Below are 21,102 nucleotides of genomic sequence, written 5' to 3' on the forward strand. Positions count from 1 at the left end.
TAAAGGAAACCAATTGTACACCTTCCTAACCAATCTGGGGAGATCCAAGGCCATAAATTTGTTCCATAAGCCTATTGGGTCCTGTTAGGACCTATCCCACAATTTTAACATCTAGTGAAAACCGTCTTTCACACTTTAAAACATACACCCAAGGATTATCAAACATTAGATAGGATTCCTGTGGGATTTTAAAACATTTACTAATGTGTATGGGATGCCATCGTTCTGCAACTTGCAGTTTGAAGTCAGGAGGATGCTTTTGAAAGCTGTGAGAATGGCCTGATGCATTCCTTTCGACAGTCACGCTTTATGCTACTGGATGCTAAGCCACGTTGCATTCATCCATTCCCTTACTGACGGGAATTTGGAGTGTTCCCAGTTTTTCCCATCCCCAAAACCCTGGTGCATGTGGTGTTGTACACTACAGGTACCAGTGTGTCTCCGGAAGAAGCACCAGGCAGCGGACTTGCCGGAACATAGAGGAAAAAGATCTTTTATTTTTCTTCCAGTTTTAAGATCTTGGGCTCAAAGCAAGGACTCTGGAGTCAGACTGATTGCTTTCAATCCTGCCACTGATCCCCACGAGCTGAATGACCTTGCGCCAGGGGCTAAACCTCTCAGTGCCTGTTTCCTCACCGGTAAGAGGCCGGTAATAGTTGGTACTAGAGTTCTAGTCGGGTCAGGTGGATGCATTACTATTTATGCCCAGCACTTAGAAGAGTGCCAGGCACAGAGTCCATGCTGGCACTAAGTTGCTTTCAATGGATTCTGCCGAATTACCACCCAAATGGATCTCTTGCACCACCGCCACAGGGGTTTGCTCCTCCTAACCTCTCCCACCCTCGGAACGGTTAAGCTCTTTGAAGGTTGTCAACCTAGTGTGTGATACCCGATTCGTAGTTTTAGTTCACATCTCCACGATCAGCGTTGGGGAGCATCTTTGGGGGTGTAACTGGCCACTGCGATTTCCTCTTCTTTGAATTTGCCTCAGAGAGGGGGAAGGGCTGATGGAGCGAGGCCAACCCCAGTCTGTCCACCAAACCCGCCTACCAATAACGTTGGCTGAGCCACATGTGATGCAGCACTTGAAACAGAGAGCTTACAGAACGAATATACGATCCCTTTGCTCTCTGGCCGACCCCTGATCACTGACTGCGGGACTCCTGTGCCCATTCTCCTGTTGGGTCGTGAGGTTTGCGGTGGAAGGGAGGCTGGCAAATGCTTTCGGCACTTGCTAGGCGTCCAGCGCCTCCATCGTGACCTTTCATCCTCACCACACCCAGAGGCCGGCACCCTCACTCCCCAACCGACCCCCTTTGTAGATGGGAAAGGGAGGCTCAGAGCTGTGACTCTAACCCGAAAGGGGAGGCGGGACAGGAGGAGGCGGGCCGAGAGGCTTGACAGAGGGAGGCACTCCTACCATGCCCTTCACCAGCCAACTGCCCGGACCACCAATGGTTAGGCCCCGAGGGGGCGGGCAAACAAGGCGCCCTCTGGTTGGCGGGGTCCGGACCAATGAGGAGACCGCGGCACGGGCGTGTGAGGCGCGCTGAAAGTCTCGCGTCGTTTCGTTTGAGGCGAGCTCGTGCAGCGCCTGAGGTGGTTGACGCTGCCCTCTGAGCGCTGCCCACCTCGCCCGCCGTGACCGCGACCGCGGCTCGGGCCATCGACCGTCGCCCCGGTTCCGGGACCGCCCGGGTCGCGACATGAGCTCCCCCGATGAGGTGTCTGTGTGGGGAACGGATTTCGGCCCAGAGGGCGGGGAGCGGGCCGACGTCTGCCGGGCCGGCCCCGCAGTCCCGCGGGGCCCCGAGCCAGGTCCGGAGCCCGGGGAGCCGCGGAGCGGCGAGGGCGGGGGCGGCTTCCCGGAGCCCGAGGGCTTCCAATTGCAGCGGGAGATGCTGGAAGCGCGGGGGCCGGTGCTGTGGGGCCGCGAAGGCCGACCTGGCTCCCCAGCTGGTGACAAGAGGGACCTCCTGGACCTGTCCGAGGAGTCTTTGGAGGCCATCCTGCAGCACCTGACCTTCCGGGACGAGCTGGACGTCCGCACGTACCCGTCCCCGGAGAGCTGCGCCGCCTTCGAAGTGCCCGCCCTGTTGGCCGGCCTCGAGGCGAGTCCCGGTGGTCGAGGAGCGCGCACTCAGAGCTGTGGGGATGCGCCGCTGGCTCAGACCGGCCCCCTCCACCTCGGTGGGCCCGAAGCGGGCCGGGCCTTGGGGAACCCTAAGAGAATCACTAAGCGTAGGTTGAACGTGGCTGCGGATCGCCAGCGGCTCTCCGCGGAAGGCCTGGCCTGGCTGCTGTCCGACCCCGAGTCCTCAGATGAGTTCAGTGAGACACAGTGGATGACAGTGAGCACTTATCCCGGAGCAGGAGGCCAGGCCGAGCCCAGCAGCCCCGAGGATCCCGAGGACACTCCCAGACACTCGAATTTCCAAGTCAGGGAGAATTTGCTTTACATGCCAGGCTCTTCCCTGTTCTCCACTCCGCGAAGACTCCCTGCGGTTGTGGAAAGGCAGGGCGTGGGAGAGCAGGGCATCTCTTCCCCTAAGAAAATGCAGAGCGTGCTCTGGGCGAAGGGGGGCAGCAAGCCCAGCTACCCGGGAGCTGCTGCTTCTGATGCTGCTGCTGCTTGTGCTGCTGCTGCTGCTGCTTCTGCTGCTGACGCTGCTGCTGCTGCTGCTGACGCTGCTGCTGCTGCTGCTGATGCTGCTGCTGCTGCAGGTGGCCTGCCGCGGGTCACTCCTAGGAAGAAGGTGGCGCAGGAGGAGAAATCCCTCGGGGGAGCCTCCAAACTTGCCCTGGGGAGAACCTTCCCTTCCGGGGAGCAGCGAATCTCGGCAACTCCCCTGGAACCGGTCACCTTGCCCCGTATCTCTCGTATTCCGCTGCTTGTGAGATCCAAGAAGTATAGCTCGGTCCCTTCAGGAACCAAACAGTCCAAACACACCAGCGCTGGGAAGCAATCCGTGGCCAAGCGGGCACGGGAGTCTGAGGCGGTGGCGGGAGAAGATACGGACCCAACTAGAGACCCAGCCCCAAAGAGCCAAGTGAGTAGGCCCTGCTCCTCCTCTCTCCCCACTCTTCCCCTGCCTCCCAGTGCCCCCAGGACACAAGTCTTCACCCAGGCTGGTTCTGTCCATCCCTCAGGTGTCGTCATTGGGTGCCCCTCGGTCACTGGGTCATTAAGATGCCAGATCGGGCTCCTTTTACTAGGGACAAACACGAAGGTAGCACTTCGGGTGTGCTGGGCCCGGTTCTCCACCCATGGCCTGTTTCCAGCCTCCTGTGCGAGACTGGGGCTGGGATGGAAGGGGGGGCTGGTAGCTGAATTGGGTCCGGGGATCCCTTCATAGCTTCCCTGAAAAGCCTCAGTATTTAGACTCAGCAGCTTCCTGAATCCTACTTTCTAGCTGTTCCCCAGACCTTCCTTGCAGGGGGCCTGGGCTTTCTCAGTGCCTCACTGTTGTCCCTAGGTCAGCTCTGTCTGCTGGCCTGGGGCTGACTGAGGGAGAAAGTGCTAATGAGATCAGCCTTTCAATTCCCTTCCCAATTCCCTGCCACACCCGGGCCAGAATCACACAACTCTGTCTCTGTCTCTGTCTCTGTCTCTCTCTCTCAGTCTCTCTGTCTCTGTCTCTCTCTCTCTCTCTCTCTCTCTCTCTCTCTCTCTCTCACACACACACACACACACACACACACACAGAAACACACAGACACACACATCCTTAGTCCAAATCGGTGAGAAATTTTTGTTTCAGCTGCCAACTCACAGGCCAGGGACATCTGCTCCACGCATGCATCGTGGAAAAGACAGCCGTGGCGACCTCAACACCAGAGGCCCTCAAGATCCAGGAAACTCAGAGCCCTTGGCCCTGAACCAGGGAGAAGTCATGCCCAGGGTGCCTGCCCCCTCAGGTGAGTGTCGTGGGTTTGATATGAGGGGAGGGGAGAGGCGTTGAGCAGAGAAACCTCTGGCTCTGTCTCTGCTGGGGGCACAGCGTTGCTCCCAGGCGGCTTCTCCCACAGGAGACGGGGTGCTGGCAGGGCTGTCCTTGAGCCACATCATCGTCTGTGTGGGGTTTGTGTGGCCGGGGTGATGGGTGGCAGTGCCCCAATCAGCTCCTGCGGGTGTAGACTTGCAGGGGAACCGCCTTTCCTGTTAAGTCCTGTTCGCCCACATTGCTCTCCCACGTGCTGGCTGTGGCTGCAGCTCTGGGAGGGTCGAATCCAGAGCCACAGTCTTTGGGGACCACAGTGGCGAAATGGCTGCCCCGGGGAACAGGGGAGGCAGGCCCAGAGAGAAGGTTTGGGCTGCTGGGCAGAGAAGGGGCGGCTGGTTGCTAGTGGAGGGTGGTGCTGCCTCAGCTCACGTTAGACCCCGCTTGGCCCTTTCCACCTCACTGGGAGCCTGGGAAGCTGCAATGTGTGTTCTTTCCCTCTCAGGTGACCTGGAGCCACTTGACCATCCTCCAAGACCGGAAACGCAGCAACAGCCACTGGGAATGCCGTGCTGTACTTGGGTAATGCTTCCCCTTGCTCCTGGAAATGCAGGCCCAAACTCGAGGGTGGGATCTGGGTCCAAGTTCAACTGACATGTGTGGGCCCCCCCTCCCCTGCCCCCATCACGTAGCCCACGGAGGGAGCCCACCTCCTCTCCACTGAGGAGCCCTTGCCAGTCTAGCCACCGGGCTTTGGGATGGAGGCGCCAGGGCAGAGGAGAAGGTGGAGGAGAGAGGAGGCCAGAGTATACTAATCATTTCTCTTCCTCCTGTGTCTGCTGGCCTAGTGTCTCACGCTACAGAGAGAAATAGACGACCTTAAGGAGCAAGTTGGTATGAGGAACCAGGGACGGAGAGCGGTGTTTTAGTGCAGAACCAGGTGGGCACTGGGATGGGGGTGGGCTACAGGTGCAGTGGGCCTCGCAGGGACCCACATCCCTGTGGGGAGGAGAAGCTAGCAGGCCTGGCCCTGGAGCCGGCTGTGCATGTACAGCTGGGCTTGTGTACAAGTAGCAGAGTACTGTCTGGACTGCTTGCACACTTTGCCAACCAGACCAGTCCTAGGGGATCTCCTTCTGATAGGACTTTTAGAGACGCCTCGTTGATTTTTCCCTTGAACTGCTGCTTGGTGTGGCTTCTAAGGTTCTTGTTGGATGGTTTGTTTGTGTGTGTGGTGAGTTCTGACTTGTTGTGGCACGGCCCACAGCATGAGAGCTGCTGGCACATTTTGTTTCCCTTTAGGAACCGGTTCCACATTCAGTTTGGGTGGTGGGGAGTGATCAGGCCCAGAGCTCTTTGCATCGGGTCTGGAGGGGGTTTGAGGTTGCAGGGCTAGGCGGTTCCTGACGGGGATAGGGGGACGGGCTTCGATATCCCTCTGTCTGGAGCACCTGCTAATGCCTGTCCCTGTTGCAGCCACCGTGCAGTACCTGGCTGACAAGTTCCAGAGCCTTTGAAGTGAGTGTTACACACACCGTACCCCTTCCCACAGTCCTGGCTGTTGAGCAGGGCTGGGGGCTGGCCCTGGCTTGAGGCTCTTCCGTGACTCTGCTGTTTCACAGGTTGAGGCCAGCGTCTTCCTGCAAGAGGAGCAGCTGGTACCTTTGGGGCCCGGGAGCTGTGGCCAGGCTCATTCCCTCGTGTTCTGCCTCAGCTAGGGCTTCCTCTCCCCGTGGTTTTGCCCCCGCCCCGCTCCAGTTTCCCAGCAGTTTCCAATTAAAGTACCCGTCACATTCTGTGTTCTGCCTTCTCTCTGGAGGGGTAGGGGCGGGGGTCGGGGTAGTGGGCCGGGGCGGGGCGGGGTGCTGCTCCACGTCAGAGCCTTTTCCACAACAGTATCTCTGGCATCCTGTGGTGGGGACTCTGGGCCAGCCTCTGCTACCATCCCTGCAGTCAAGCCAGCAGAGTGCCTTGAGGTGTGGGTCCTGTGTGTGCTCTGCCTGGCCACATTGGCACGTCCTCCCTTTCCCCCGAAGGCCCTCTTCTAGTCCTCTCCAAACCCCCCTCCTCCTTTGGGGTCTGGCGGTTCCCATTCATCTCTGCCATTCCCCCTCACCATCAGCAGGAACTCATGACCCCCTTGCAGAGCTCCAACCTGGAAGCTTTCACATCCTCCCTGCCCGAGCCAGCTGACCACCCTCCTCCATCCTGGTCGTCTCTATACCCTTAAGTGGAAATTGGCCCGTCAGCTGCTATGGCAAGCGTGGTTAGTAGGTCTGTGTTCCTGCATGGTCCCCGTCAAATGCTCTTCCACCAGCCCCATGACACAGATTTTCCTGGGAATGATACTTCCATGTGCCAGCTCAATCTCCCAGACTGCCTCTTTAGGACACACGAGATTGACTCTGAACTCCATGTTCGACTTCCCCCTCACTGGAGGTTGGGGAGCACTTCCTTCCCTCAGCCAGGACCCAGGGCTGTACCAGCCTGAGACTCAGAGGGACAGATTTGTGTTTGAGTGAGGCGAGGGTGGTTCTGCCTGACCCCCTTCCCGAAAGACCGGTGTTTTACTACACAAAAGGGCGTATGATGGTAGAGAGGACATTCAAGGTTGGTGACTGTGTGTCCCTGTGTGTGACTAAAAGTAATCAGGGATAATCACCCTTGAGGGAGAAAGAGGTGATTCAGGCAGTCAAAGGAGTAGAGGCTGGTCCGGGTTCTGTAAGGCATTGAATGGGCAACAGCAAGGGTCGGATCTGTTTTGTTCAAGGGTTGTCGTTAAATTCCCAAAACATAGGACGGGGGTGATGCAGAAGTCACCAACCCCCATGACAGGGTGTCGGGATGCTCAAAATGTGCGATTCGCTGGAGGAGGCTGTCGATCCTACTCTGTGATCCTATGATGCCTGGCAACTACTGTGGGTGTGGATGGAATGAGATTGGGAAGGGTGGCTCCTCAGAGTAGCTCATCTTAGAATCAGGGGACCCATATATGAGACCACCCAACAAGAGCTACCCGGGACAGGGGCAGGATGGGCGCAGTGAGGATGAGAAGTCAGGAGTGACTGCACCTGGACAATGGGGAGCACTTGGGTCCAGCCTTCCCCCACATTCTCACCCTGACTCGCTTCCAGAGTTCATGGCATGAGCTCAGGTGGACAGACCACATGTGGGATGGGACAGTCACAGACCTCAGGGTCAGAAAAGAACGTTCGTGGGACTGAATCCTTCCACTCCAACCCGTCCCTGGAGAAGGTGGGCTGGACTGCTTTAGTTTACGGCTTTGACCCTGAACCTGATCCAGTGGTTATTGCTTGGCGGTGTAGCGCATCTCGCTGCTGTCTGAGTGACTAAGTTTGTCAGAGACCTTCCAGCTGAGGTTTCTGCCCACCGAGACGTGCAGGCAACTTGTGCCCGGGGAGAAGTCCAGCAGCAGCAGCAGCAGCACCGCCTGTCGGCAGAGGGGGTCAGGGGGCTGTGGTCACCAGGGTGAGGAAACACAGAAGCTTGTTGAAAGGGAGGTGACATGGGAAAGCGTGACCTCAACCCTCGGGGATGCAGTTTCCCTGCCTCCCTTCCCTCCACTGAGCACACAATCTCTCTGTTCCGTGTTCTGACCAACTACCGCAGAAAAATGTTGCTGGCAACATGTATATATCACAGGCTGTGGCTTGGGCCCTGAGCTTTCCAGTTCCAGAGGGAAATAGTGGCAGGTCATACATCTGGGCCCCCGTGGGTAGGAGGAGGTCAGGACCCCGCCCTCATCCAGTTCACCCCATTTGCCTTTCCCCTCAAGCCCCTTTTCCAGCCTGGGAGACAGTGGCGGCTGGCCTGGAGAGCCCTAGGCCCCGTCCTGCCTGCTTCTGCTCCCTGCCCAATTACTGGGAAGATGCCCCCTCCCCAGCCCACCCACTCCGCACCAGCACCAGCCCAATCACAGGCCAACTGCTCTCTCTGGACTCTTGGGGGGAACTGACACAAACAAAGAAGGTAGGTGTCGGTGAGCCCTGGAGAGGGAGCTGGGTGTGGTGGGCAGAGTAATCATGCCCAAAGGTGTCCAAATCCTAATCCCTGCTCTTGGCTTATAAGTTACCTTGCATGGCAACAGGGGGTTAAGCTTGCAGATGCAATAAAGGCTGCTACTCAGCTGAATTAAGGTGGGGAGACTCTCACCTGCATTGGCCATGTTCGGCCAGGCACATTGGGGCTGCCAGGCTTGCCATATGGACCACCCCTGCGTGATTCCAGGGTGCAGCATTCGAATGACTGCAATGTGCTTGGTGGCCCCCTGTGCTTGTGCACTGTTGAAGTCCTGGTAAGTACCGCTCAGATGCAGATAGAGGACAGACCAGTAGTTTTGGGCCTCCCGTTTGTTCCAAGCCAATCACTTCCCCCTCCCTAGTCCTCTTGAGGTATCTGCCAGCCTGACTTTTACAGCGATCATTCACTTTCTTTTAAAGGATTTACAATTGCTATTTAAGAAAATAACCCTTCCAAAGATAAAAGACACTATACATAAACACATGGTAGAGAGCATAAGCTCTCAATCTGACCAATAATTATGAACGGAACAACCCATGTCATTATGCCCAGGTGACAGAAGAGTACATTGCACATCCAGAAGTCCCCTATATGTCCTCTTCTGTGTAGGAATCCAAATGGATAAGTCTACATACTGCCTGCTCCCATTTACTTCACATTCTTGAGAAGGCCGAACTATAGGGACAGAAAACAGATTGGTGGTTGCCTGGGTCTGGGGGTTGAGACAAGGGGTTAAACTACCAAAGAGCATGAAGCAATTCTGAGGCTGATGAAGATGTTTGTTATTTTGATTGTATTGGTGGTTGCATAACAATGTGTTCATAGAGACTCTGAGACCTTGTATGTAAATTAATTTCAATGAACCCATATTATTTTTGAAAATGTAAACAGTACATTATGACACTGCAGTGTCAGGGTGGGAGTGTAAAATGGTGCACCCGCCACGGAAAACAGTATGGAAGTTCCTAAAAATATAAAAATAGAACTCCCATATGATCCAGCATTCCCACTTCTGTATATTTACACTTACGTTACAAAATAATTGAAATCAGGGCCTTGCATAGATTATTGCACTCCCGTGTTCATTGCACCATTATTCACAAGAGCCAAGAGATGAAAACAACCTAAATATCTGTCAACAGGTGAATGGATAAAAGGTGGTATATATAACGTATACATATAACAGAATATTATTCAGCCTTTAAAGAGAAGGAAATCTTGCTATATGCTGTAGTATGGATGAACTTTGAGGATATTATACTAAGTGAAGTAAGCCACTCACAAAGGACAAATACTGCCTGTTTCCACTTATATGGGGTTTCTAAAGTAGTCAAACTCTTAGAAGCAGAAAGTAGGATCCTGGTTGCCAAGGGCTTGGGGGAGGGGGAAATGGGGAGTTGTTGTTCAATGAGTATAGATTTGCAGTCATGCAAGATGAAGGATTCCGGAGATCTGATTACAACAATGTTCATACAGCTAACAACACTGTACACTAAAAAGTTTGTTAATAAGGGACGTTTCATATTATGTTTTTGCAATAAAAATAAAATGCCTTATTCAATGGCTTTTCGTATATTCACAGTTGTGCATCTATCACAATCAATTTTGAGGATATTTTTGTTAGCCCAAGAAGATGCCCTGTATCCCTCAGCCATCACCCCCAACCCGCCAACCCACCCCCAGCCCTACAGGCAGGTAATAAACTACCTTCTGTCTCTAGGATTTGCCTATTGAGGAAATTTTGTATAAATGGAATCACACAATATATAGAACTTTTTGTCTGGCTTCTTTCACTTAATATAATGTTTTCGAGGTTCACCCACGTTGTAGCATGTATCAGTACTTCATTTATATTTATTGACAAATAGTATTCCATGGTACGGATATACCACGTTTTATTTATACATTCATCAGTTTATGGGCATTTGGGTTCTGTTTAGTTTGGGAATATTATGGATACTATTCCCAAACTAAATGCTGTTAAGCGTATTCATATACATTTTGAGTTCATGAGTTTTTGTGTGAACATAGGTTTTCAGTTCTCTTAGGTAGATCCCTAGGAATGGACATCATAAATCATATGGGAATTCTATGCTGAACTATTTAAGAAAACACCAGAATATTTTCCAAAGAGATTCAACTATTTTACATTATCACCAGAAGTGTATGAGGTTTCTAATTGCTCCAAGTCCAAATATTTGTTATTATCTGTATTTTGGATTATAGCCATCCTATTGTTTTTGCAACATGGCATCTCGTTGTGGTTTTGATGTATATTTCCCCACTGATTAGTGGTTCTGAACATCCTTTCATATGCTTATTAACCATTTCTTTACCTTCTCGGGTGAAATGTCTGTACAAATCTTTTACCCAATTTTTAATGGGCTCATTTGCTTATTTATTTACTATTCTTATTCTTTATTCTGGATACAGGTTCTTTGTTAGATCTGTGACTTTCCAATGTTTTCTCCCAGTCTGTACCTTGTCTTTTCATTTTCTGAATAGTGCCTTCTGAGGCATAAATGTTTTAAATTTTGATGAAGTGCAATTCATCAAGTTTTTCTTTTATGGATCATGCCTTTGGTGTTGTATCTACGAAATCATTGCCCATCTCATGTGTACAAAGATTTTTCTCCTAGGGTTTCTTTGAACAGAATTATAGTTGTAGGTTTTACTTTTAAGTCTCTGATCCATGTTGCAGTATGTTTTGTGTGTGCTGTAAAGTAAGGTTCTAAGTTTGTATTTTTGCATGATATTCGGTTGTACCAGCACCACATGTTGAAAAGACGATCCTTTCCCCATTGAATTGAAAATCATTGACCATAAATATAAGGAGAGTTTGTGATTTCTAAACTCTCATTTCTGTTCCATTGATCTACCTCTATGTCAGTATCACACTAACTTGATTATCGGTATTTTTATAGTATGTTTTGAAGTCTTCCAGGTTTGTTCTTTTTCAAAGTAGTTTTGGATATTCTGTTTTGTTTTGTTTTGCATTTCCATATGAATTTTTGGATGAGCCTGTGAATTTCTACAAAGAAAGCCTGCTGAAATTTCGATAGAGATTGAATTGAATCTATCTATCAATTTGGGGAGAATTACCATATAAATATGGAGTCTTACAACCATGAACATGCAATGCCTTTCCATTTATTTAGATCATCTTTAATTTCTGTCAGCAAGCATCAATCTGTGTTTCTCAGTGCAAACCATATTACATTTGGTTTGTTAAATATAAGCCTAAGCATTTTATTCTTTTGATGCTATTGTAACTAGAATTAAGTGTTCCTTAATTTCATTTTTGGATTATTTGCTACATGTATATAGCAATAACATTTGTTGTATGTATTAATCTTGTATTGTGTGATCTGTTGAACTTCTTTATTAGTTCTACCATTAGATCCATTTTTGTGGATTCCTTAGGATTTTCTGCATATGAAATCACGTCATCTGAGAATTTAAACATTTCCTTTTCTATTTCCTATCTGGATGACTTTTAGTTCTTCTTCTTCCCTGTTTGAACTGGCTCAAACTTCCAGTGCAATGATGAATAAAAGCAGTGAGCATGTCTTTGTTGCTGACTTTAGGGGAAAAGCGTGCAGGCTTTCACGACTAAATATGATGTTAGCTGTAGGCTTTTCATAGATATCCTTTATTGTGCTGAAGAAATTTCTTTCTCTTCCTAGTTTTTTATTGTTTTTATCATGAAAGGTGGTCGAATTTTGTCACATGCTGTTTCTGTGTCAGTTAATATGATAATGTTTCAGGGCTTTCTTCTTTTAAAATAATGTATTACATAAATTGATTTTTAGATGTTAAACCAACCTTGTATTTCTAGAAGAAATCCCACTAGGTTATGCTATATAATCCTTTGTATATGTTTCTGAATTCAGTTTGTTAATATTCTCTTGAGGATTATGTCATCTATATTCACGAGAAAGATTGGTATGCAATTTTCTTTATTTTGGATGTCTTTGTGTGTTTTGGGCATCAGGGTAATTGTGCTGGTCTCAGCCAATCGATAGTGATACTGTCAGCTAGAAATACCCGGAGGCACTCACCTGGACTCCAAGGCGAGCCCCCACAGACATTTCCCCTTTCAGAACCAATGCTGTGGTTGAACTAGCCCTTGTGGTTCTTATCATAATTGCAAGAGGCACCTCAGCAATAACCTTTAGGAAACTTTGAGGGGACGAAGTTTATTACTCACAAGTTCTGGAGGGTACATGGCATGCCTTGGACCACACAGAAAGTTTGTGGGTGGAGAAAGAGAGCTGGGACCTGGGGTTATGTTTTTATCGGGGTCAAGAGTGATGGATGGGCCTATGGTTTCTCGGATTCACTCTTTATTGATAAATTTAAAACGGAATGGGAAGTAAAGCACAAGAAGGGAAAAACAAGCAGCCAAAGGGTCAGTTATCTAAGTCAATCAGAGATCTCTAAAACAAAGGAAACTTCAGGGGTGTGGTGGCCTGGCTCTTTACCTAGTCGTGTAGCTGGCAATTTGTTCTTTTCCATATGGCTCTCTTTGTAGTGGTGCCTCAGCAATCAAAAGCTTAATGTCAGGCACTTGCATTACAATTAAGAGAAAAAACTGTCAGAGGCTCACACTACAGGAATATTGGCCTCCTAGAGCTATTTTGAAAGTGTTCCTTCCTCTTCTATTTTCTGGAAGAATTTCTGGAGTGTTGCTATTATTTCCATCTGAAATGTTTGACAGCATTCAGCAGTGATGCCATCTGGACAGGAGCATCATTGTGGGAAGGTTTTTCATTATTAATTTAATTGATTGTCTATTATTGAGTCTGTTTTGAACTTTGTGTCTCCTACAAATTTTCTCATTGCAAATATGTGTCTAATTTGTTGCTATAAATGTTTTCATACTATTTTCTTATAATTTTTAAAATTCAATAGGCTCAATGGTGATGTCTCCCTTTTCAGTCCTGATTTTAGTGATTCCTTAGGAATCTCTGTTTTGTTTCTCAGTCAGTCTGCCTAAGGTTTGTGATTTGTTATCTTTCTTAAAAACCATCTTTTGGTTTCATTGTGTTGTCCCCCCAAAATAATCAATAGCCAACCTAAGAAAAATGGAAATTTTTATTTGAGCCAACCTGAGGACTATAACCTGGGAGACAATCTTCAGAAAACTCTGAGGACTGTTCCACCCATTGGAGGTAAAACCGTTATATAAGGTTTTGAGACAAAGTAGCATATTAATCGTTTACATAGTCCAACAAGGCGAGTAGTGGGTATTAATGACCCATTACAGGATTGAGAAAGGAAAGTTATCTCTTAAGGAGTTACCTTGCTGGTTCCAGGAGGAAATTTCTTTTCTTTCTTTCTTTGTCTTTTATTATTATTATTATTATTTTTGGCATGTGGGCATTCCTGTATCTCTTAAGGGCATCAAGTTACTGTATAATGTGATGCAGAAATCACACTAAAGGGGAGGGGGTAGTGTCTCAAATGGGCAGAGAGAGAATTTTATGTGTAAAATTTTTCTTGTCCTGCCTGAAAATAATTTTATTTCATTAATTCCACTTTTGATCACTAATCTTTCAATAGAAAGCATTAGGTGATCAAGTATTTGGTCCCTAAATGCTAGGGTGGTTCTTTACCTCCCTTGGGTCCATCACGTCCCTCGATGCTGGGTCCTAATAGCCCGGTTCCTTCTTTCCTTTTAGGGGGTGGTACTAGTAAGGTGTCTGGCAAGGAATAACGGTCAATTCCAAGTTGTCCAATAGGACTTGCACCAATTTTACCTTGCATGTGCATTGTGCATGCCCATTATTTTATATAGAGAACTATAGATGTGATCAATAGTTTCCAGTTGTTTAGATAGCATTATCTTAGTAGGAGCAGGTGATACACAGTGCAAAAAACAAGAAACTAAACCTTTATAAGTTACACAAACTGTAATCAAAGTTGGCAATAGGAGGAACAATATCATTAGTAAAGATTTAAGTCAATATCCTCTTGAACCAAACCAGTTTCCTAGCATTTCCCTTAAACTGGGAAGAGGCTCATTCAGAGTGGAAATCTGATTTTTCATACGCATCATAAGGGGGGGTTGCATTAGAAGACTCATCAGGTATAAAAACACAACATTCACTATGTATTATAGCATAAGCTCCCCCTTGGGAAGCTGTTAGAATATTGAGGGCCATGCAATTCTGAAGGACTGCTTTTCTCATCGTGGAAATTTCTGAACGGAGCAAACAATGGCTTGGTTACTATTATTTAAGGCTTGCTGGGTGAATTTTGTTAAAGCCTCTATATGAGTAATGATATCTTCTATTCCAACTGAAGGAATAAATATTGCAGCCAAATAATCATACCATTGGAAAACTGATTGAACCCAACATGCCCACATTGAAAGCAGAATGTCACCAGCTGTTTTCAATGCTACCTGGAGGTGACATTGAGCCTAAAGGAAACCAATCGTACACCTTCCTAACCGATCTGGGGAGATCCAAGGCCATAAATTTGTTCCATAAACCTATTGGGTCCTGTTAGGACCTATCCCACAATTTTAACATCTAGTGAAAACCATCTTTCAGACCTTGAAACATACACCCAAAGATGATCAAACATTAGATAGGATTCCTGTGGGATTTTAAAACATTTACTAATGTGTATGGGATGCCATCGTTCTGCAACTTGCAGTTTGAAGTCAGGAGGATGCTTTTGAAAGCTGTGAGAATGGCCTGATGCATTCCTTTCGACAGTCACGCTTTATGCTACTGGATGCTAAGCCACGTTGCATTCATCCATTCCCTTACTGACGGGAATTTGGAGTGTTCCCAGTTTTTCCCATCCCCAAAACCCTGGTGCATGTGGTCTTGTACACTACAGGTACCAGTGTGTCTCCGGAAGAAGTACCAGGCAGCGGACTTGCCGGAACATAGAGGAAAGAGATCTTTTATTTTTCTTCCAGTTTTAAGATCTTGGGCTCAAAGCAAGGACTCTGGAGTCAGACTGATTGCTTTCAATCCTGCCACTGATCCCCACGAGCTGAATGACCTTGCGCCAGGGGCTAAACCTCTCAGTGCCTGTTTCCTCACCAGTAAGAGGCCAGTAATAGTTGGTACTAGAGTTCTAGGCGGGTCAGGTGGATGCATTACTATTTATGCCCAGCACTTAGAAGAGTGCCAGGCACAGAGTCCGTGCTGGCACTAAGTTGCTTTCAATGGATTCTGCCAAATTACCAACCAAATGGATCTCTTGCACCACCGCCACAGGGGTTTGCTCCTCCTAACCTCTCCCACCCTCGGAACGGTTAAGCTCTTTGAAGGTTGTCAACCTAGTGTGTGATACCCGATTCGTAGTTTTAGTTCACATCTCCACGATCAGCGTTGGGGAGCATCTTTGGGGGTGTAACTGGCCACTGCGATTTCCTCTTCTTTGAATTTGCCTCAGAGAGGGGGAAGGGCTGATGGAGCGAGGCCAACCCCAGTCTGTCCACCAAACCCGCCTACCAATAACGTTGGCTGAGCCACATGTGATGCAGCACTTGAGACAGAGAGCTTACAGAACGAATATACGATCCCTTTGCTCTCTGGCCGACCCCTGATCACTGACTGCGGGACTCCTGTGCCCATTCTCCTGTTGGGTCGTGAGGTTTGCGGTGGAAGGGAGGCTGGCAAATGCTTTCGGCACTTGCTAGGCGTCCAGCGCCTCCATCGTGACGTTTCATCCTCACCACACCCAGAGGCTGGCACCCTCACTCCCCGACCGACCCCCTTTGTAGATGGGAAAGGGAGGCTCAGAGCTGTGACTCTAACCCGAAAGGGGAGGCGGGACAGGAGGAGGCGGGCCGAGAGGCTTGACAGAGGGAGGCACTCCTACCATGCCCTTCACCAGCCAACTGCCCGGACCACCAATGGTTAGGCCCCGAGGGGGCGGGCAAACAAGGCGCCCTCTGGTTGGCGGGGTCCGGACCAATGAGGAGACCGCGGCACGGGCGTGTGAGGCGCGCTGAAAGTCTCGCGTCGTTTCGTTTGAGGCGAGCTCGTGCAGCGCCTGAGGTGGTTGACGCTGCCCTCTGAGCGCTGCCCACCTCGCCCGCCGTGACCGCGACCGCGGCTCGGGCCATCGACCGTCGCTCCGGTTCCGGGACCGCCCGGGTCGCGACATGAGCTCCCCCGATGAGGTGTCTGTGTGGGGAACGGATTTCGGCCCAGAGGGCGGGGAGCGGGCCGGCGTCTGCCCGGCCGGCCCCGCAGTCCCACGGGGCCCCGAGCCAGGCCGCGAGCCAGGCCCCGAGCCCGGGGAGCCGCGGAGCGGCGAGGGCGGGGGCGGCTTCCCGGAGCCCGAGGGCTTCCAGTCGGAGCTGGAGATGCTGGAAGCGCGAGGGCCGGTGCTGTGGGGCCGCGAAGGCCGACCTGGCTCCCCAGCTGGTGACAAGAGGGACCTCCTGGACCTGTCCGAGGAGTCTTTGGAGGCCATCCTGCAGCACCTGACCTTCCGGGACGAGCTGGACGTCCGCACGTACCCGTCCCCGGAGAGCTGCGCCGCCTTCGAAGTGCCCGCCCTGTTGGCCGGCCTCGAGGCGAGTCCCGGTGGTGGAGGAGCGCGCACCCAGAGCTGTGGGGATGCGCCGCCGGCTCAGACCGGCCCCCTCCACCTCGGTGGGCCCGAAGCGGGCCGGGCCTGGGGGAACCCTAAGAGAATCACTAAGCGTAGGTTGAACGTGGCTGCGGATCGCCAGCGGCTCTCCGCGGAAGGCCTGGCCTGGCTGCTGTCCGACCCCGAGTCCTCAGATGAGTTCAGTGAGGCACAGTGCATGACAGTGAGCACTTATCCCGGAGCAGGAGGCCAGGCCGAGCCCAGCAGACCCGAGGATCCCGGGGACACTCCCAGACACTCGAATTTCCAAGTCAGGGAGAATTTCCTTCACATGCCAGGCTCTTCCCTGTTCTCCACTCCGCGAGGACTCCCTGCGGTTGTGGAAAGGCAGGGCGTGGGAGAGCAGGGCATCTCTTCCCCTAAGAAAATGCAGAGCGTGCTCCGGGCGAAGGTGGGCAGCAAGCCCAGCTATCCGGGAGCTGCTGCTTCTGATGCTGCTGCTGCTTCTGCTGCTGCTGCTGCTGCTTCTGCTGCTGCCGCTGCTGCTGCTGCTGCTTACGCTGCTGCTGCTGCTGCTGATGTTGCTGATGCTGCTGCAGGTGGCCTGCCGGGGATCACTCCTAGGAAGAAGGGGCCCCAGGAAGAGAAATCCCTCGGGGGAGCCTCCAAACTTGCCCTGGGGAGAACCTTCCCTTCCGGGGAGCAGCGAATCTCAGCAACGCCCCTGGAACCGGTCACCTTGCCCCATATCTCTCGTATTCCGCTGCTTGTGAGATCCAAGAAGTATAGCTCAGTCCCTTCAGGAACCAAACAGTCCAAACACACCAGCGCTGGGAAGAAATCCGTGGCCAAGCGGGCACGGGAGTCTGAGGCGGTGGCGGGAGAAGATAAGGACCCAACTAGAGACCCAGCCCCAAAGGGCCAAGTGAGTAGGCCCTGCTCCTCCTCTCTCCCCACTCTTCCCCTGCCTCCCAGCGCCCCCAGGACACAAGTCTTCACCCAGGCTGGTTCTGTCCATCCCTCAGGTGTCGTCATTGGGTGCCCCTCGGTCACTGGGTCATTAAGATGCCAGATCGGGCTCCTTTTACTAGGGACAAACACGAAGGTAGCACTTCGGGTGTGCTGGGCCCGGTTCTCCACCCATGGCCTGTTTCCAGCCTCCTGTGCGAGACTGGGGCTGGGATGGAAGGGGGGGCTGGTAGCTGAATTGGGTCGGGGGATCCCTTCAAAGCTTCCCCGAAAAGCCTCAGTATTTAGACTCACCAGCTTCCTGAATCCTACTTTCTAGCTGTTCCCCAGACCTTCCTTGCAGGGGGCCTGGGCTTTCTCAGTGCCTCACTGTTGTCCCTAGGTCAGCTCTGTCTGCTGGCCTGGGGCTGACTGAGGGAGAAAGTGCTAATGAGATCAGCCTTTCAATTCCCTTCCCAATTCCCTGCCTCACCCGGGCCAGAATCACACAACTCTGTCTCTGTCTCTGTCTATCTCTCTCTCTCTCACTCTCTCTGTCTCTCTCTGTCTCTCTCTCTCTCTCTCTCTCTCTCTCTCTCTCTCTCTCTCTCTCACACACACACACACACACACACACAGAAACACACACACACACACATCCTTAGTCCAAATCGGTGAGAAATTTTTGTTTCAGCTGCCAACTCACAGGCCAGGGACATCTCCACGCATGCATCGTGGAAAAGACAGCCGTGGCGACCTCAACACCAGAGGCCCTCAAGATCCAGGAAACTCAGAGCCCTTGGCCCTGAACCAGGGAGAAGTCATGCCCAGGGTGCCTGCCCCCTCAGGTGAGTGTCATGGGTTTGATATGAGGGGAGGGGAGAGGGGTTGAGCAGAGAAACCTCTGGCTCTGTCTCTGCTGGGGGCACAGCCTTGCTCCCAGGCGGCTTCTCCCACAGGAGACGGGGTGCTAGCAGGGCTGTCCTTGAGCCACATCATCGTCTGTGTGGGGTTTGTGTGGCCGGGGTGATGGGTGGCGGTGCCCCAATCAGCTCCTGCGGGTGTAGACTTGCAGGGGAACAGCCTTTCCTGTTAAGTCCTGTTCGCCCACATTGCTCTCCCACGTGCTGGCTGTGGCTGCAGCTCTGGGAGGGTCGAATCCAGAGCCACAGTCTTTGGGGACCACAGTGGCGAAATGGCTGCCCCGGGGAACAGGGGAGGCAGGCCCAGAGAGAAGGTTAGGGCTGCTGGGCAGAGAAGGGGCGGCTGGTTGCTAGTGGAGGGTGGTGCTGCCTCACCTCATGTTAGACCCCGCTTGGCCCTTTCCACCTCACTGGGAGCCTGGGAAGCTGGAATGTGTGTTCTTTCCCTCTCAGGTGACCTGGAGCCACTTGACCATCCTCCAAGACCGGAAACGCAGCAACAGCCACTGGGAATGCCGTGCTGTACTTGGGTAATGCTTCCCCTTGCTCCTGGAAATGCAGGCCCAAACTCGAGGGTGGGATCTGGGTCCAAGTTCAACTGACATGTGTGGGCCTCCCCTCCCCTGCCCCCATCACGTACCCCACGGAGGGAGCCCACCTCCTCTCCACTGAGGAGCCCTTGCCAGTCTAGCCACCGGGCTTTGGGATGGAGGCGCCAGGGCAGAGGAGAAGGTGGAGGAGAGAGGAGGCCAGAGTATACTAATCATTTCTCTTCCTCCTGTGTCTGCTGGCCTAGTGTCTCACGCTACAGAGAGAAATAGACGACCTTAAGGAGCAACTTGGTATGAGGAACCAGGGACGGAGAGCGGTGTTTTAGTGCAGAACCAGGTGGGCACTGGGATGGGGGTGGGCTACAGGTGCAGTGGGCCTCGCAGGGACCCACATCCCTGTGGGGAGGAGAAGCTAGCAGGCCTGGCCCTGGAGCCAGCTGTGCATGTACAGCTGGGCTTGTGTACAAGTAGCAGAGTACTGTCTGGACTGCTTGCACACTTTGCCAACCAGACCAGTCCTAGGGGATCTCCTTCTGATAGGACTTTTAGAGATGCCTCGTTGATTTTTCCCTTGAACTGCTGCTTGGTGTGGCTTCTCAGGTTCTTGTTGGATTGTTTGTTTGTGTGTGTGGTGAGTTCTGACTGGTTGTGGCACGGCCCACAGCATGAGAACTGCTGGCACATTTTGTTTCCCTTTAGGAACCGGTTCCACATTCAGTTTGGGTGGTGGGGAGTGATCAGGCCCAGAGCTCTTTGCATCGGGTCTGGAGGGGGTTTGAGGTTGCAGGGCTAGGCGGTTCCTGACGGGGATAGGGGGACGGGCTTCGATATCCCTCTGTCTGGAGCACCTGCTAATGCCTGTCCCTGTTGCAGCCACCGTGCAGTACCTGGCTGACAAGTTCCAGAGCCTTTGAAGTGAGTGTTACACATACCGTACCCCTTCCCACAGTCCTGGCTGTTGAGCAGGGCTGGGGGCTGGCCCTGGCTTGAGGCTCTTCCGTGACTCTGCTGTTTCACAGGTTGAGCCCAGCGTCTTCCTGCAAGAGGAGCAGCTGGTACCTTTGGGGCCCGGGAGCTGTGGCCAGGCTCGTTCCCTCGTGTTCTGCCTCAGCTAGGGCTTCCTCTCCCCGTGGTTTTGCCCCCGCCCCGCTCCAGTTTCCCAGCAGTTTCCAATTAAAGTACCTGTCACATTCTGTGTTCTGCCTTCTCTCTGGAGGGGTAGGGGTAGGGGTCGGGGTAGGGGGCCGGGGCGGGGTGCTGCTCCACGTCAGAGCCTTTTCCACAGCAGTATCTCTGGCATCCTGTGGTGGGGACTCTGGGCCAGCCTCTGCTACCATCCCTGCAGTCAAGCCAGCAGAGTGCCTTGAGGTGTGGGTCCTGTGTGTGCTCTGCCTGGCCACATTGGCACGTCCTCCCTTTCCCCCGAAGGCCCTCTTCTAGTCCTCTCCAAACCCCCCTCCTCCTTTGGGGTCTGGCGGTTCCCATTCATCTCTGCCATTCCCCCTCGCCATCAGCAGGAACTCATGACCCCCTTGCAGAGCTCCAACCTGGAAGCTTTCACATCCTCCCTGCCCGAGCCAGCTGACCACCCTCCTCCAGCCTGGTCGTCTCTATACCCTTGAGTGGAAATTGGCCCGTCAGCTTCTATGGCAAGCGTGGTTAGTAGGTCTGTGTTCCTGCATGGTCCCCGTCAAATGCTCTTCCACCAGCCCCATGACACAGATTTTCCTGGGAATGATACTTCCATGTGCCAGCTCAATCTCCCAGACTGCCTCTTTAGGACACACGAGATTGACTCTGAACTCCATGTTCGACTTCCCCCTCACTGGAGGTTGGGGAGCACTTCCTTCCCTCAGCCAGGACCCAGGGCTGTACCAGCCTGAGACTCAGAGGGACAGATTTGTGTTTGAGTGAGGCGAGGGTGGTTCTGCCTGACCCCCTTCCCGAAAGACCGGTGTTTTACTACACAAAAGGGCGTATGATGGTAGAGAGGACATTCAAGGTTGGTGACTGTGTGTCCCTGTGTGTGACTAAAAGTAATCAGGGATAATCACCCTTGAGGGAGAAAGAGGTGATTCAGGCAGTCAAAGGAGTAGAGGCTGGTCCGGGTTCTGTAAGGCATTGAATGGG

At 51.9% G+C, this 21,102-nt stretch overlaps 2 protein-coding genes across 2 annotated transcripts; both read left to right on the plus strand.

Annotated features, from left to right (window-relative positions):
* The first annotated feature begins 1,706 nt into the window (after positions 1-1,706).
* LOC131748118 (uncharacterized protein CXorf49 homolog) lies at positions 1,707-5,458 on the plus strand. The gene is made up of 6 exons (XM_059050190.1): positions 1,707-2,605; positions 2,687-3,050; positions 3,762-3,918; positions 4,447-4,523; positions 4,790-4,835; positions 5,418-5,458. Exons 1-6 carry the CDS (start codon positions 1,707-1,709, stop codon positions 5,456-5,458), a joined length of 1,584 nt encoding a protein of 527 aa, XP_058906173.1.
* Positions 5,459-16,116: 10,658 nt separating this feature from the next.
* LOC131748119 (uncharacterized protein CXorf49 homolog) lies at positions 16,117-19,886 on the plus strand. Its single transcript, XM_059050191.1, has 6 exons — positions 16,117-17,054; positions 17,139-17,475; positions 18,193-18,346; positions 18,875-18,951; positions 19,218-19,263; positions 19,846-19,886. The coding sequence occupies exons 1-6, from the start codon at positions 16,117-16,119 to the stop codon at positions 19,884-19,886; spliced, it is 1,593 nt and encodes a 530-aa protein (XP_058906174.1).
* Positions 19,887-21,102: the final 1,216 nt, after the last annotated feature.

The sequence above is a fragment of the Kogia breviceps genome, chromosome X, assembly GCF_026419965.1.
Source record: "Kogia breviceps isolate mKogBre1 chromosome X, mKogBre1 haplotype 1, whole genome shotgun sequence".
NCBI classification, from domain to species: domain Eukaryota; kingdom Metazoa; phylum Chordata; class Mammalia; order Artiodactyla; family Physeteridae; genus Kogia; species Kogia breviceps.